At 43.3% G+C, this 14848-nt stretch overlaps 1 protein-coding gene across 1 annotated transcript in view; it reads right to left on the reverse strand.

The window, feature by feature from the left end:
- The window catches only part of MAP3K15 (mitogen-activated protein kinase kinase kinase 15), a 109377-nt gene that overhangs the window by 20475 nt on the left and 74054 nt on the right, over positions 1–14848 (reverse strand). Inside the window, exons 13-17 of the mRNA XM_032592029.1 lie at positions 9453–9540; positions 7097–7230; positions 4701–4828; positions 2116–2246; positions 1771–1876 (exon numbers count right to left, since the gene is read on the reverse strand). Coding sequence (XP_032447920.1) covers positions 1771–1876; positions 2116–2246; positions 4701–4828; positions 7097–7230; positions 9453–9540 — 587 coding nt within the window. The remainder of the gene's footprint in view (positions 1–1770; positions 1877–2115; positions 2247–4700; positions 4829–7096; positions 7231–9452; positions 9541–14848) is intronic.

The following is a 14848-nucleotide window of genomic DNA, read 5'->3' on the forward strand; positions in this document are numbered from 1 at the left end:
AAGGCTTGTGAATGTTCATAGCAAAATTATTCACAATAGCCAAACTGTGGGGGCACCTGGGTGGCTCAGTCGGTTGGGTCATAACAGCCCTTCCTCCTGTTCTAGCTGGTTTATACCTATAGTGAAAACCCTTGAGAAGAACACGGGAGGGGGAGGCTTAGGTGCCAGAAGTTGCCTAAACCTCTCACTCTCCTTCCAGGCTCCGACAGCCTCCGGGCATTTGCATGGAAAAGCCCCACCACAACCTCAGGCATCCAAGCAGGGCTCTGCACCAACCAGCTGAGACTTCTTTACAGAACCACTCTGTGTTGCAAAGAGTAATGATATGCAGGGGAATTTCCTACCCAAAATGAGACCCCTTCTTTATTATCCCCCAAACACCCCTGCATTGTTTTGCAATGCAAAATTCATGCCTCCTCAAGCCAATTACTTGGGAAAATGTGATATGCAATGATGAATTATACATGCGTTTTCTTTGTGAATTTTTTTTCTCCTTGGGGATGCTAATTACGAGATAAATTGTCAGGGGTTTTATGTTTTGAAATAACTCCTTGTTATATCAGAGACCCTCTTGCTACATATTGCCAAGCTAATTGGTGACTTCCAAAGAGGAGGAAAGAAGTCATTTTCAATTAGCGTAATAAAAAAATGTGCCAGTCATATATACATCCATACTCACATATACATGATGACATGTGTATATTTCTACCAGAAACAAAAAATGAAAGTTCAACACATTCTTTCTTTGTGAGATTCTGGTGGAGTCCTTGGTGTAATATTTTCCCATCTTTAGGTGCGTGTATCTCCTCTGGTGTTACAAGCGCGATGCCATTTCTGACAAATAAAAGTTCTCTTTAGACAGGGAATGTGCCTCCACTGTGGGCGTCTAGCGATCGACATAGAAAACCCTCTTGTTGGAGCAGAGCCGAGACATTCACTAAGACCAAGGCCAAATCTGTCCACACTACAGCTTAGTGCTCCAGGACAGAGGACGGTCATGCTTCTTTTATAGCTTTATTCAGAGCCATAATAATCTAAGCACTGTTTCTTAATTCCATCAAGCAAGACCTCTGTGACCCTTTTATTATACCTTAGGGGACCATAAACCTTTCCTTATTCAAAATCAGTATTTCTTTCCAGGGATCAATTCCTTTTAAGCAGGAATTTCAAAAAGCCACAGGTAGCTTTTGAACCTCATTCAACTCCCTGGTCTTATAAATGGAAAGCTAGCTGGTAATTTTATACCACTCTCGGAATCCAGTCCCTCTAAACACTTACATGATTCCATGACTGACACACGGAGAAGAAAATCCAATTCCTCGAACCCACTTACAAGACCATATTCCCCAGAACAATCAGCTTCCCTTGGAAACATAACCCCATCAAAGCACAAGGCACCAGAACTCGTGAACCAGAACAGGCTATTTTTAGGACAGACCAGTAAAACACCCCAACAAGTGGCTTGACGGCTAGCGGGATTCAGAATTACCCATGACATTAACTTAGAAGAGATGCTGCTACTTTCCTGAGCGGTCAGAAACCCTCAGAAAACCTCAGCAGAGCACCACACCTACCCAACCTGTAAAGACAAGACAGTTGTGGCAATAGTGCTGTCACAGGTAGCTGGCTCAGTGCACCACTGTGACCAAGTTCACACCACCTGAAGTCGGGGACAAGATGCCGTCCACTTCAACTGCCAACTGCCGCGCAGAGGTGCGCGGTAAACCTAACTCCGGGACGGCCGCCCACACCAAGCCCTGTCCTGCTTACCAGCAAAAGTCTCGGTGCACGGATTCACTCCTGCAAGACGCTTGGAGGTTCCAAAATCAGAGATTTTCACCACTCCACTGTAGGTATTCACCAGAACGTTGTCACCCTTCAGAAAAGAAAAACCACCAAATGCTGAAAGGCAGATTTAAACAAGCTAACATGAAACAAGATTTGTACCTGAAGAAACAGTCACAAGTATGTAGCAAGACTCGACTCGGCACTCTGAGGGCCGTCACGCTCCATTCCTCCCCTTCTCTGAGCTGGTCAGTTTGCAGACTGCCAGCCAGCAGCTCATGTGGTCCGAAACGCACAAATGAAACCTCGTTGCCTCAGATGAGCAAGCACCTTGATGTCTCTGTGCACAATCTGGTTTTCGTGGAGATACTTAAGGCCTTCCAGGATCTGCTTGGTGTAAAACTTGATGGTGGGCTCCTTCATTGGCCCCCATTTTGATCGCAAAAGAGCAGAAAGGCTTCCTGGAAATGGACACAGCAGAAAACTCATCAGGTTGATGAAGATTCAATCACAAGAGTCAGGGAAATAAAGCGAGGTGATGTATTTTTTTAAATGTTTATTTATTTTGAGAGACAGAGTGGGGGAGGGACAGAGAGAGAGGGGGAGAGTGAAGCGCAAGCAGGCTCCAATGCTGTCAGTGCAGAGCTGACGTGGGGCTTGAACGCACGAACCGTGAGATCATGACATGAGTGGAAATCAAGAGTTGGACGCTTAACCGTCTGAGCCACCCCAAGTGGCCCAGCGAGGTGATATTTCTAACCTCACACAAGCAATCATACCAACATGGCTGCATCCTGGCCAAGTGCAGCGTCTTTCCTCCCTCTGTTGCCTGTTTCCCAGATGTGCAAGCAGCGCAGCCAGAGAAGGGACCAGAGATGGAGGGTGAACAGGAACCCCCTGTGACCTCCAAAATTCAGCGGGGCTCCCTTTGGGTAGAGCTCTGTTAAGCTTCACGGAGTCAGGAGGAGAGTGCAACAAGCACTCTGGACTTGAGAGGACCAGCCCCCTGCTGGAGATTCTGCACGAATGTCTCGGCTGTTCAGCCTGGGTCAAAGCCGCATTGTATATACCTTGCCGGGAAATCAGAGGTGGAAAGGACCAGAACGAGGGGCCATTCAGGGAGACGGGGACTGGGATCAGAGAAGCCGGGGTCTGTCCATCTCCACTGGGAGAAGCCCTCAGGGCCAGGTCACAGGGGCAGGACTATCTTACCATCCCCGCAGCCCCTGACTCAATTATACTAAACATTGAACCTTTGGGTCCAAAGAAAACAATTCTAAGCATCTGGTTCAGAGGTTATCATTGCAGGCCCTCAGGCAGCAGCCAGCCTCAGCTTGACACCTTCCACAGTGCTACAGGAACCCTGCCACCTGCCTCAGTTTCTCCATATGTAAAAGGGTTTGTGCACATCTATCTACAATTCTGCTGCCATCCTTAAACCTCGCCCTTGGAATATCAAATAATGTGAACAGCAATGATATATTTTCTGCTAGACTATGAGCAACTTGAGGGAAGAACAAACCATTTTATCTTTATTGTAACCTTCAAAATCTAGCCCACTGCCTGGCTAGATACACATTTAAGCTCTTAAGAGAATAGTAGGTTCTTAGTAACTGTTGGTTAGATGAATGAATACAGATTTCTAACTGAAGTTTTAGTGTTTGTATCCAGATCATAATTACCATTATTTATTTTGTTTTTTACTTTTTTTTTATTTTAGAGAGCAAGAGAGAGCATGCAAATGGAGGAGAGGGGCAAAGGGGGAGGCGGAGGGGGAGAGGGAGGGAAGGAGAGAGAGAGACAGAGACAGAGACAGAATATCTTAAGCAGGCTCTACGCTCAGAGCACAGAGCCTGACATGGGGCTCAATCCCATGACCCTGGGATCATGACCTGAGCTGAAATCAAGGGTCAGATGCTCAACTGACTGAGCCACCCAGGTGCCCCAATTTTATTATTACTTTTTTAAATGAACACTTAATGAGCTCTTGCTCTCTGCCAGGCACCATTTTAAAAGCTTTACATACACTATCTCATTTAATCCATCCAACAACCCACTGAGCTAGGGTCATTATTGTTCCAATAATTAGTACTACTCCAATCATTATGGTAACTATTATTACTTCAATTTTACTTTATTTTTTAAATGCAGGGTATTTTTTTTTAAGTTTTATTTATTTTTGAAAGAGAGAGAGAGGAGAGGGAGAGGAGGAGAATCCCAAGCAGGCTCCACACTTTGAGCACAGAGCCCGACATGGGGTTCGAACCCAAGAACCGCAAGATCATGACCTGAGCTGAAGCTGGACGTTTAACCAACTAAGCCACCCAGGCGCCCCTATTACTCCGACCTTACAATTCATTTATTTAATGAGGAAACCAAGGGCGGGGGGCCACAGAGGTGAAGAATTTGCCTGAAGTCACACAGCCTGCAGATGGAGGGACCTATTCAAACTAGACACTCCGGGCTCCAGGTCAGAGGAACTCTCCCCCCACACAATACTGCCTGCATACGGGGGATTTTGTGGAGAAAGCACTGGTGTTTGATTTCACAGTAAACATGTTATTTTGCAGTGTCATTTTTAAGACCTCTGTCCCCTCTTCTCCAAGCCATGTTTAAACTCCCAGACTGAAAGCTTCAAGGCTGGAGACTATGCTTTAATTCATCTGTCTCCAGCGCTGAGCCCGGCAGCTGGCACTCAGTAGATCCTCAATGAATATTTGATGATTGAATGAAGCCAGCAATAGACTACGCGACATCGAAAAGTTTGTATCCAACTCCTCTGAGAAACAAATGTTCTGCCGCATCTAAACGACAGGTCTGCCACTTTTTAAGTGGCAAGATGGATAATGATGTTCATGTTATATTTTCATCAGTGAATTTCAGAGCACGAGACCAGAATCCTAGTGACTACTCACCCCCAGGCACCTGCTCCATAAATATCTTAATGTAGCCATCCTCGGAGACAGAGCCCAGGTACTGAACGATATTGCGGTGCTTGAGGTACTTATGCAGAGCTATCTCCTCATGCAGGGGCTGCGAGTACCTAGGAAGAAAAACAAAGCCAGCATCACCTGCCAGATCCCTGCGGCCTGGGGCCCACACGGCACTGTGCCAGTACCTGTCTTGCTCCTGGCCGTTCCTTCTTTCTGCAAATGTTCTCTCCCTTGGCTCCCGTGAGAGTCCCCGGCTTCCCGTAAGAATACTAGCCACACAGGGCCGCTCAAGGCCAAAGCGGTGTCACGTCTCTCAGGCATCCGATGGAGCGCCTGGTGTACGGTGGGTACTCGATGAATGGCTGCTATGGTTAGGTCTACACTCTCCAACTACCCTTTGCCTCTCTGAGCAGGCCCTCTTCCTCTGTCTCTCATGAAGAGTGGTAGCGTTCCAGAAGGTTCTCTCCTCAGCTGCCCTCGAGTCTCATTCCACACACTCACTTTACACTATAGACCTCCTAACCCAGTGTCTGGCTTCTTTAGTATATTCAACCTCTGGTCACCGTATTTTCTCTTCCTAAACTGCATACCTCATCATAACACTTCTCTTCATGAAATCCACATAAAGACCATATTGCTTAACATGGCACACGAGGAGTTCAACTCCAGTCAAACTACATCTTTTAAAATTTTTGCCTCATCTCAAGAGCCCTCCACCCCCATCCTACATTCAAGTCACAACAGGTAATCTGTTGTTCTCCGAATACACTCTGTGCTTGAACAGCTCTGTTCTTCCCGCAGCAGAGGACGCTTTGGGCTTCCTCTTTTCTGTCAGACGAGCTCCTACTCATCCCTCAAAGACCACAACTCACCCAGGAAAAGTAATTAGTTCCTCTCCTGTCCTACAAACATTCTGCGTGCCCCTCTATGATGGCACTTGTCGCTCTTACCCCCAGGCAAGGGTTGACAGCCTAAGTTCAGCTCTAAATTTAGGGAATGGGGCAAAAACAGTGTCTAAGATCCTTTCTAGCTCTAAAATCCCAGGAAAAGCTATCGGCAACGAAAAGCTTAAGTGCTGCGACCAAAGGAGGTGGTACATGCCAGCAATTTCCCCGCGATACAACTGCAGTACCTTATCCAGCATGACCCTAAGAGACAGTACTGGACAAGGAATTCCAGAGTGTAGATCCTAGTCTTGACTCCTCACATGCTGGGAAAAATCATTTAATCTTCCTCGGCCTTAGAAGCAGCTAGAGGAGTTCATTTCAGGACCGGCCTTTTAACTCAAACAGGAGAACACGCAATCCCATTACGAATGAAAGGACACATGAATGAATGTGTGAATAAACGAACAAAGGGACGATGAAGGGTCTTATGGCTGCTAGAAAGCACTTATAACTAATGATTCAGTGACCACCAGGACGGAGGGATATTTGCACGTGTCCCTCAGTGTCCAGCACTGAAAGCAACACGCAGATGTCATGTGACCACACTTACGTAGTGGCCATTATTGTGTATGAAGCTTCTCTACAAAAACACTCGACAGTCAATGATGCCACGTTCTTGTTTAGAATTGGTGTGTGGGGGGGGGTGAATTTAAAAAGGCATAAATATTTAATTAGACTCAAAACAATGTTGAAGAAATAAGTTAGTAGTTGTGGTGGTTAAAAAAAAAAAATACCCAAAATCTTTGAGGGTGAGATTCAAGGGCAGGGTATTAAAAAGAGTCTGTACTGCAAAAAGCTAATTTTCTTTTTGCCACGCTTAATTTTCTGTAATGATACATTTGAATAAATAATAGCCACTTACAGGGCGCCTGGGTGGCTCAGGCAGTTGAGCAACTGACTTCAGGTCAGGTCATGATCTCACGGTTTGTGAGTTCGAGCCCCGCGTTGGGCTCTGTGCTGACAGCTCAGAGCCTGGGGCCTGCTTCGGATTCTGTGTCTCCCTCTGTCTCTGCCCCTCCCCCGCTCATGCTCTGTCTCTCTCTGTCTCAGAAATAAGCTTTAAAAAAAATGATAGCCATTTACAATTATGACAATGTGAATTAAAGCAGAGCCACATTTAAAAAAATTTGCCAATGTCTAGCTATGTAAAAATGTAAAATTTCAGACCTAGTTGATGAGTGGAAATAAAAAAGTTTTCTTTTAGGATAGGACTCTTGGCATTCCACATGCCTTCAAGTAAAGTTATTCCGTCTTCTGCATCCATTTATGATACGCAAAGAACAACAACAAATCACCATTACCACGAGAGAATGTTCAATTTTTTGATGACATAATGACTTCGTTCTTCAGTCCCCCGCACCAGCACTGATGGGCACAGGGTTTGGGTGTGAAGGTGGCAACTGACAACAAGGATGGCCCTCTCCGACTTGCCTGCTGTCTCTCTCTGGGATTTCCTTGATGGCTATTCGCACTTGGTTGCTCAGGTCTCTTCCGGCATACACGATCCCGTACGTGCCTTTCCCCAGCACGACCCTATCGCCGTTGGCATTGCGGTCATACTCATACTGAAGAAGGCAAAGCAACAGGATCAAAAAACACACAACTTACGGTGGAGCCCCATAAAAACCTACACATTGTCCTGCAAGTTTTTATTTATAAATAATGTTATCTGAGTCCCGGGCAGGTCACATTCCTTAGGTTATGCTATTTTCAATACGTAATGACTTTAAAAGGGTCATACTCAGTTACTCATATATTAACAACATGACTTTATGAAATGGAATCCAAGAAATTCAAAACTACGAGTCATAGGTAACCTCATGGGCTCAGCGTTGGGAGATTCTGCCCCACTTTAATGCTGCAATTTAAAAAGGCTTCTAAGCATGCCAAGAGCCCCAAAGAGGTGCCCTCCTGCATGATCCCTCATTACCTTCTCAGGAAACAGATCCTTTTCTGTAGCCCAGAGAAGAACTGAAGGTCGATAAAAATTAAAATTGTCTTAATACAAAGCACATAAGCAGGGCCTTCCGCCTTTTAGAAGAACAGACCTAGCACCAAACACACCGCACACATTCTGCCTATAATCGCCACTGCAGTTTTGTCCCCCCAATCTCATTATCGAAAGGTGTTGTACAGCTGCATTCTAGTTGGTCCTTTTCGATGACTAAAACCAACATATCTGTAGGCTGAGCCATACTTGTTCTTTTTTGTGATCCGCTGTGCATACTTACAGAAGTGCACAGAACGTGTGTGGGTTCCTTCCACACACACTTTGAAAGATGCTCATGACAGTTAGGATCACTAACAGGTTCCCATCATGTCTGATTTAACCAGACATCAGCATGCTCCACAAAAGCCTTTTCTCTCACACCGTTTTCGGCCCCCACATCTGTTACCTTCAAAGTGCATCTCTTAGTTCATTTCCACAACAAACTTTGATTCTAAACTAAGAATTCAAGTACGTGAGTCAATGATTAAAATGAATCCTTTTGATATTTTCTGAAAGAAACCTCAAAGAATGAATTTCAAACTAACTTGATAGTAAAATACCATTAAATTGTCATCAATGGGAGGACCTCAATTAGTGGCCAACCTGAATAATTGTGCAATATTTAAACACACGTCTAACACTGTGGTAACCGTGGACGAGAGCTGTGTTGCCCAGAAGAGCTCAGGGTTCTCACACCTGTCAGACTGGCAATTATCAAAAAGATAAGAAATAAGTGTTGGTGAGGATGTGGAAAAAAAGGAACCCTTGTACACTGTTGGGAAGGCAAACTGGTGCAGATACTGTGGAAAACAGTATGGAGGCTCCTCAAAAAACAGGGGTGCCTGGGTGGCTCACTTGATTAAGTATCTGACTCTTGATCTTGGCTCAGGTCATGATCTCGTGGTTCGTGAACCTGAGGCCTGCATCGGGCTCTGCACTGATGGCGTGCAGACTCCTTGGGATTCTGTCTCTCCTCTCTGCCCCTCCTCTGCTTGTGCGCTCTCTTGCTCTCTCTCAAAATAAATAAACTAAAAAAAAAAAAAAGTCAAAAATATAACTACCACATGATCCAGCAATTCCAATGCTGGGTATTTACCCAAAGAAAATGACAACACCAATTCAAAGAGATACATGCACACCTATGTTTACTGCAGTATTTACAGTAGCCAAGATATGGACACAACCCCATGCCCACCCGTAGATGAATGGGTACAATGAACTGACCAACTATTTCTCTTGTAGTCTCACAAACATTATTAATCAGCAGAGAAAACCCTATCCATATGTTGTACACAAAATAAAACTTTACTTTAGTCCATGCCAAATTTTTCTTAAATATTCCGGCTGAGAAGATCCCAAAGTAATGAGGTTCTTCTACAGACATATTCAACTTAATCTCTGAAAGTCACAGATAGTGATAGCTAGCTCATTCATTCTAGAGTATTTTTTTTCTTTTGTTTTTTTTTTTTTTAATTTTTTTTTTCAACGTTTATTTATTTTTGGGACAGAGAGAGACAGAGCATGAACGGGGGAGGGGCAGAGAGAGAGGGAGACACAGAATCGGAAACAGGCTCCAGGCTCCGAGCCATCAGCCCAGAGCCCGACACGGGGCTCGAACTCACGGACCGCGAGATCGTGACCTGGCTGAAGTCGGACGCTTAACCGACTGCGCCACCCAGGCGCCCCTCTAGAGTATTTTTAAATAGGAAGGATTCTCACAAAAAATGGGATGTTTTCTTTCAGCATCAAAGACACAATAAATATTTTTTTCCATGTTCTAGGTCTTCTATGACTTACCTCTAAGGTGTCCCCATCGGTTTCCCCCTCCAGCTCCACTGTACTACCCATTGTGTTGCTTATCATCTCTTTGACCAAAGCGCAAAACCTAGAACAGCAAATGTCACAAAGATGCTAATTGTCATCACTCATGCTCCATAGCTTTAACTTAGCCTTATTACATTAAACTGTGGTTACATAAAGCAAGTTTGTACAATTTCATGGAATAATCAACCTACTCCTTGATTTGACATAGTACCTTAATGACATAGTACCTTAAGGTACTTAATGGTACCATTAAGGTACTATGTCAAATCTAGTTCAAATACTCAATGTGATACTTGACTCCTCTCTATACAGGAGCCCCACCAACTGGTTGCCCAACTGAGGCCTGAACATCTCCAGTGACAGAGAACTCATTACCTCACAAGTTTGCTTATTCCGTGGACAACTTGATGAGAAGCTAAGCTTCTCATTGAGCAAAGACTCCTTTTAGGTGGGTCTCATCCACAGACTGCTTAGAATTAATCCCTTTTCTATGTAACAGTCCATTAGAAAAGTACATAAATTTACTAAATCCCTTTAAATCTTTCCTCCTTGTTCCCTCAATGTTTCCTCCAGGATTTGTTTTGAAGTCACTCCAGTAGCAGGTAATTCTTCAAAGGTGTCCCTGCATTACTCTCCTCGTCTGGCCCTAAGACCAGTGTTCCAGATGTGACCTAATCAGCGCTAAGGATAGTGGGATCATCACCTCTCAAGTTGTCGACGCTCTAGTTCTTTGTAAATAGTAAGGTCTCAAGGAGAGGGGTGAGGAGGAAATGTGTAAGATGGCCTCATCATTCTCTTGACACAGATGAAGCTTAACATCAACTATTACCCCCAGGTCTTTCTCACGGATGCTGCTGGGCCACATCAGCCACTTCCGACATTTGTGCAGTTGTTTATTTACGTACAAGAGATTTGACTTGCAAAATTTTTATGGTTTTCTCACACGATCATAGGGAAGGGTATTGTATACTTCCAGATAATTTCCACAAAACGTTAAAACGTTATTTTCTGCAACCCATCCCACCTTTGCTTCTTCTAATCTCTGAAAGCTGGGAAAACCAAGAGTCAGACTTCTTAGGAGACATATGATACAAATTCACCAGAATAACTAGAATATAAAAGACATGACCATTTCTTGTCCATGTATGGAGCACGTGGAATGCTCGTGCACTGCTGCTGGAAGTGTGAAGTGATGCACCCGCTTTGGAAAGCATCAACCAAAGCTGAATATAAACCTGCCCTACATCCCAGTAACTCCAACTTCTAGGTATATACTCAACAGGAATTGGTATATGTTCACCAAAAGACATGTACAAGAAAGGTCACGGTAATTTTATTCATAATAGCACCAAACTAGAAACAATCTAAACGTTCACCACTAGAACAGACAGATTGCTGTATATTCACACAAAGGAATACTACACAACAATAAAAAGGATGAAATGGTACACAGATCATGGCTAAATCTCATGGATATTATTTTAAAAGAAATAAGTGAGGAAGAGTAAACACTTCATGGTTCTATTTATTTGAAGGTCAAGAACAGGCAAAACTAACCATTGGTGACAGAAATCAAAATAGTTACCACTGGAGGGGGATTAATGACTGGAAAGGGGCACGAGCAACCTTCTAGGGTGCTGATATACCTAAGTGCACTTACACACTTCACTTCTATGTATGTTACACCTCAATTTAAATATTATGTAAATATGGAGTGCCTGGGTGGCTCAGTCGGTTAAGCGTCTGACTCCTGATTTTGGCTCAGGTCATGGTCTCATGGTTCACGGGTTCAAGCCCCACATCGGGCTCTGTGCTGACAGCACAGAGTCTGCTTGGGATATTCTCTCTCTTTCTCTCTGCCCCTCCCCTCACTCTCTCTTGCGCACTCTCTCAAAATAAATAAATAAACTTAAAAGAAGGAAGGAAGGAAGGAAGGAAGGGAGAGAGGGAGGGAGGGAGGGAGGAAAAAAGGAAGGAAGAAAAACCCGCCAGGAGCATCATGCTTACTGGTGAAAAACTGGATGCTTGCCCCCTGAGTTCAGGACATCCGCTCTTGCCACTTGTATTCAACAACTGCACTGGTCGGGCAATTAGGTAAGAAAAAGAAATAAAGGCATCCAGGTTGGAAAGGAAGAACTTTATCAATCTGCAGCACACATGATCCTGTATACAGAGAATCTTAAGAAATTCAATACGAAGTATGAGAACTGGGGTGCCTGGCTGGCTCTGTTTGGTAGAGCATGTGACTCTTGATCTCAGGGTTGTTTGAACTCCATCCTGGGTGTAGAGATTTAAAAAAAAATAAAATCATAGGGGCGCCCGGGTGGTTCAGTTGCTTAAGCGTCTGACTTCGGCTCAGGTCATGATCTCGCAGTTTGTGAGTCTGAGCCCCGCATCGGGCTCTGTGCTGACAACGGCTCAGAGCCTGGAGCCTGCCTCGGATCCTCTGTCTCCCTCTCTCTGCCCCTCCCACGCTCACACTCTGTCACGCTCACACTCTGTCTCTCTCTCCCTCAGAATAAACAAACATTAAAAAAATTTTTTTAATCTTAAAAATAAAAATATTACAATCACTAAGTGAGTTCAGCAAGTATATTTCTATATACTAGCAAGAAACACTCTGGAAAAGAAATTAAGAAAACTCCATTTGCAATAGCATCAAAAAAATAAAATACTTAGGTATATGGTTAACTAAAGAAGTATAAAACGTGTACACTGAAACTACAAAAAAACTGTCAAAAGAAATTACAGACCTAAACAAATGGAAAGATGTGCCATGCTCATGGAATCGAAGGCTTACCATGACATAATTAGAATGGCAACGCTTCTCAAATTGGTCTACATATCCATTGCAATGCCTGTCAAAATCATAGCTGCCTGCTTTGCAGAAATTGTCAAACTGATTCTAAAATTCACATGAAATGCAAGCACCCACGATACCCAAAGTAATTATCAAAAACAAGAACAAAGCTGGGAGGACTCACATTTCCTGATTTCCTAACTTACTACAAACCTACAGCAAGAAAGAAAATGTGGTACTGGCCCAAGAACAGATATACGGATCAATGGAATAGAAGTGTAAGTCCAGAACTAAACTTTTCTGGCTATGGTCAATTGATTTTCTTTTTTTAAAACTTTTATTTATTTTGAGAGAGCGTGAGCAAGCAAGCACACACACAAGCAGGGGAGAGACGGAGAAAGGAGGAGAGAGAATCCCAAGCAGGCTCCGTGCTGTGAGCACAGAGCCCGATGTGGGGCTGGAACTCATGAATTGGAAGCTCATGACCTGAGCTGAAATCAAGAGTCTGTCGCTTAACTGACCGAGCCACCCAGGTGACCCTGGTCAATTGATTTTCTGAGCCTGCCAAGACCGTGCAGTGGGTGAAAGAATAGTCTTTTCAACAAATGTGCTGGATCAACCACATATCCACAAGCAAAAGAATGAAGCCGGACACCCTACTTTACACCATGTACAAGAATGAGCTCAAACTCGACCAGAGACCTAAATGTAAGAGCTAAAACTCTTAGAAGAAAAGAAGCACCATAAAAAACCTTGGCTTAGGCAAAATCTTACAGGACACCAAAAACACAAATCACAAGACAAAAAATAAATTGAACTGCATCAAAATTAAAAACCGTGCTGCAGAGAACATCATCAACAGTGAAAAAACCACCCGTAGAATGGGGTCGGGGAAGTTATTTGCAAATCACATATCTGGTAAAGGACTTGTATCCAGAATCCTTAAATCCATTTAAGAAGAATCCATTTAAGAATCCTTAAAACCATTAACAAAAATACAAATAATGCAATTAAAAATGGGCAGTTGGGAGAAGCCTGGCAAACACCACTTTTCACCAGGTAAGCCAAGTTATTATCACCAGTAATGAGACAAAGATACTGTACAGATCCTGAAGTCGTGCATGAGAAGGACAGGACATCACTTCTGTGAGGTTCCTCCCCAAAATGCATGATGCTAATGTAATCGTGAGAAACAACAACCCCCAACTGAAGGGCTACACACGATCAATGGCCTGTACTCTTTGGAAGCATTAAGTCAAGAAAAACAAGGAAGCAATGATGAAGATAAACAGGGGCTACACAGATATGACCATTAAATGTCACATGATCGCGGATTGGAGTGCGGAGCTGAGAAAAAATCTTGTGTTTCGCTGTGAAAGACATTAGTTGGACAGTAAGTAAAAGGGGGATAAGGTTTGTAGATTACAGAACCATATCAATCTTAATTTCCTGATTAGATAGCTGTGCTGTGATTATACAAGTGAATGTTGTTTTTAGGAAATATGCACTCAAGTAGCGAGGGGGATGAAGCATTATGTCTGCAAGTTATTCCTCAGCAGTTCAGAACAAAAATAATCATATGCATATGGAGAGGAATGTAAAACAAATGTGGTAAAGGAGTAACACTGGAGAATTCTGGGTGAAACATATGGAAGTTCTTTGTACTGTTTCTCTGAAATTTTCTTTTATATGTATATACGTATATATACATGTATATGTAGAGAGAGATCTATACATATATATACACATATATATGTATATATACGTATGTATACATATACACACATATATATGTATAGATCCATCTCTATATATATAGATATATAGAAATTTTATTATCAAATTAGTTTCCATACAACACCCAGTGCTCATCCCAACAAGTGCCCTCCTCAATGCCCACCACCCAGTTTCCCCTCTCTCCCACCCCCCATCAACCCTCAGTTTGTTATCAGTATTTAAGAGTCTCTTATAGTTTGCCTCCTTCCCTCTCTGTAACTTTTTTCCCTCTCCCCCTCCCCCCGGTCTTCTGTTAAGTTTCTCAGGATCCACATATGAGTGAAAACATATGGTATCTGTCTTTCTCTCTGACTGACTTATTTCACTTAGCATAATACTCTCCAGTTCCATCCACGTTGCCACAAATGGCCAGATTAGAAACTTTCTTTTTTAAAATTTATTTTAAAAAAATTTAGCCTGCTTCAGATTCTGTGCCTCCCTCTCTCTCCACCCCAACCCACTCGCATTCTGTCTCTGTCTCTCTTAAAAATAAGTAAACATTAAAAAAATTTTTTTTTAAATTTTAAAGTAGGCTCTGCACCCAATGTAGGGTTTGAACTCACGACCCTGACATTAAGAGTCACATACTCTACCAACTAAGCCAGCCAGGTGCCCCTTCTGAAACATTCTTATAGCTCTGAATGTTTTCCCAAAATAAAAAGTTTAAAACATTCTTTTAATTGGGTAAGGGATTTGAGCAGATCATTCTCCAAAGAGGATATATAAATGGCCGGTAAGCTCATGAAAAGACGCTCACTATCATCAGTCATTAGGAAAATGCAAATCAAAACCA

This window comes from Lynx canadensis, chromosome X, assembly GCF_007474595.2.
Source record: "Lynx canadensis isolate LIC74 chromosome X, mLynCan4.pri.v2, whole genome shotgun sequence".
NCBI classification, from domain to species: Eukaryota; Metazoa; Chordata; class Mammalia; order Carnivora; family Felidae; genus Lynx; species Lynx canadensis.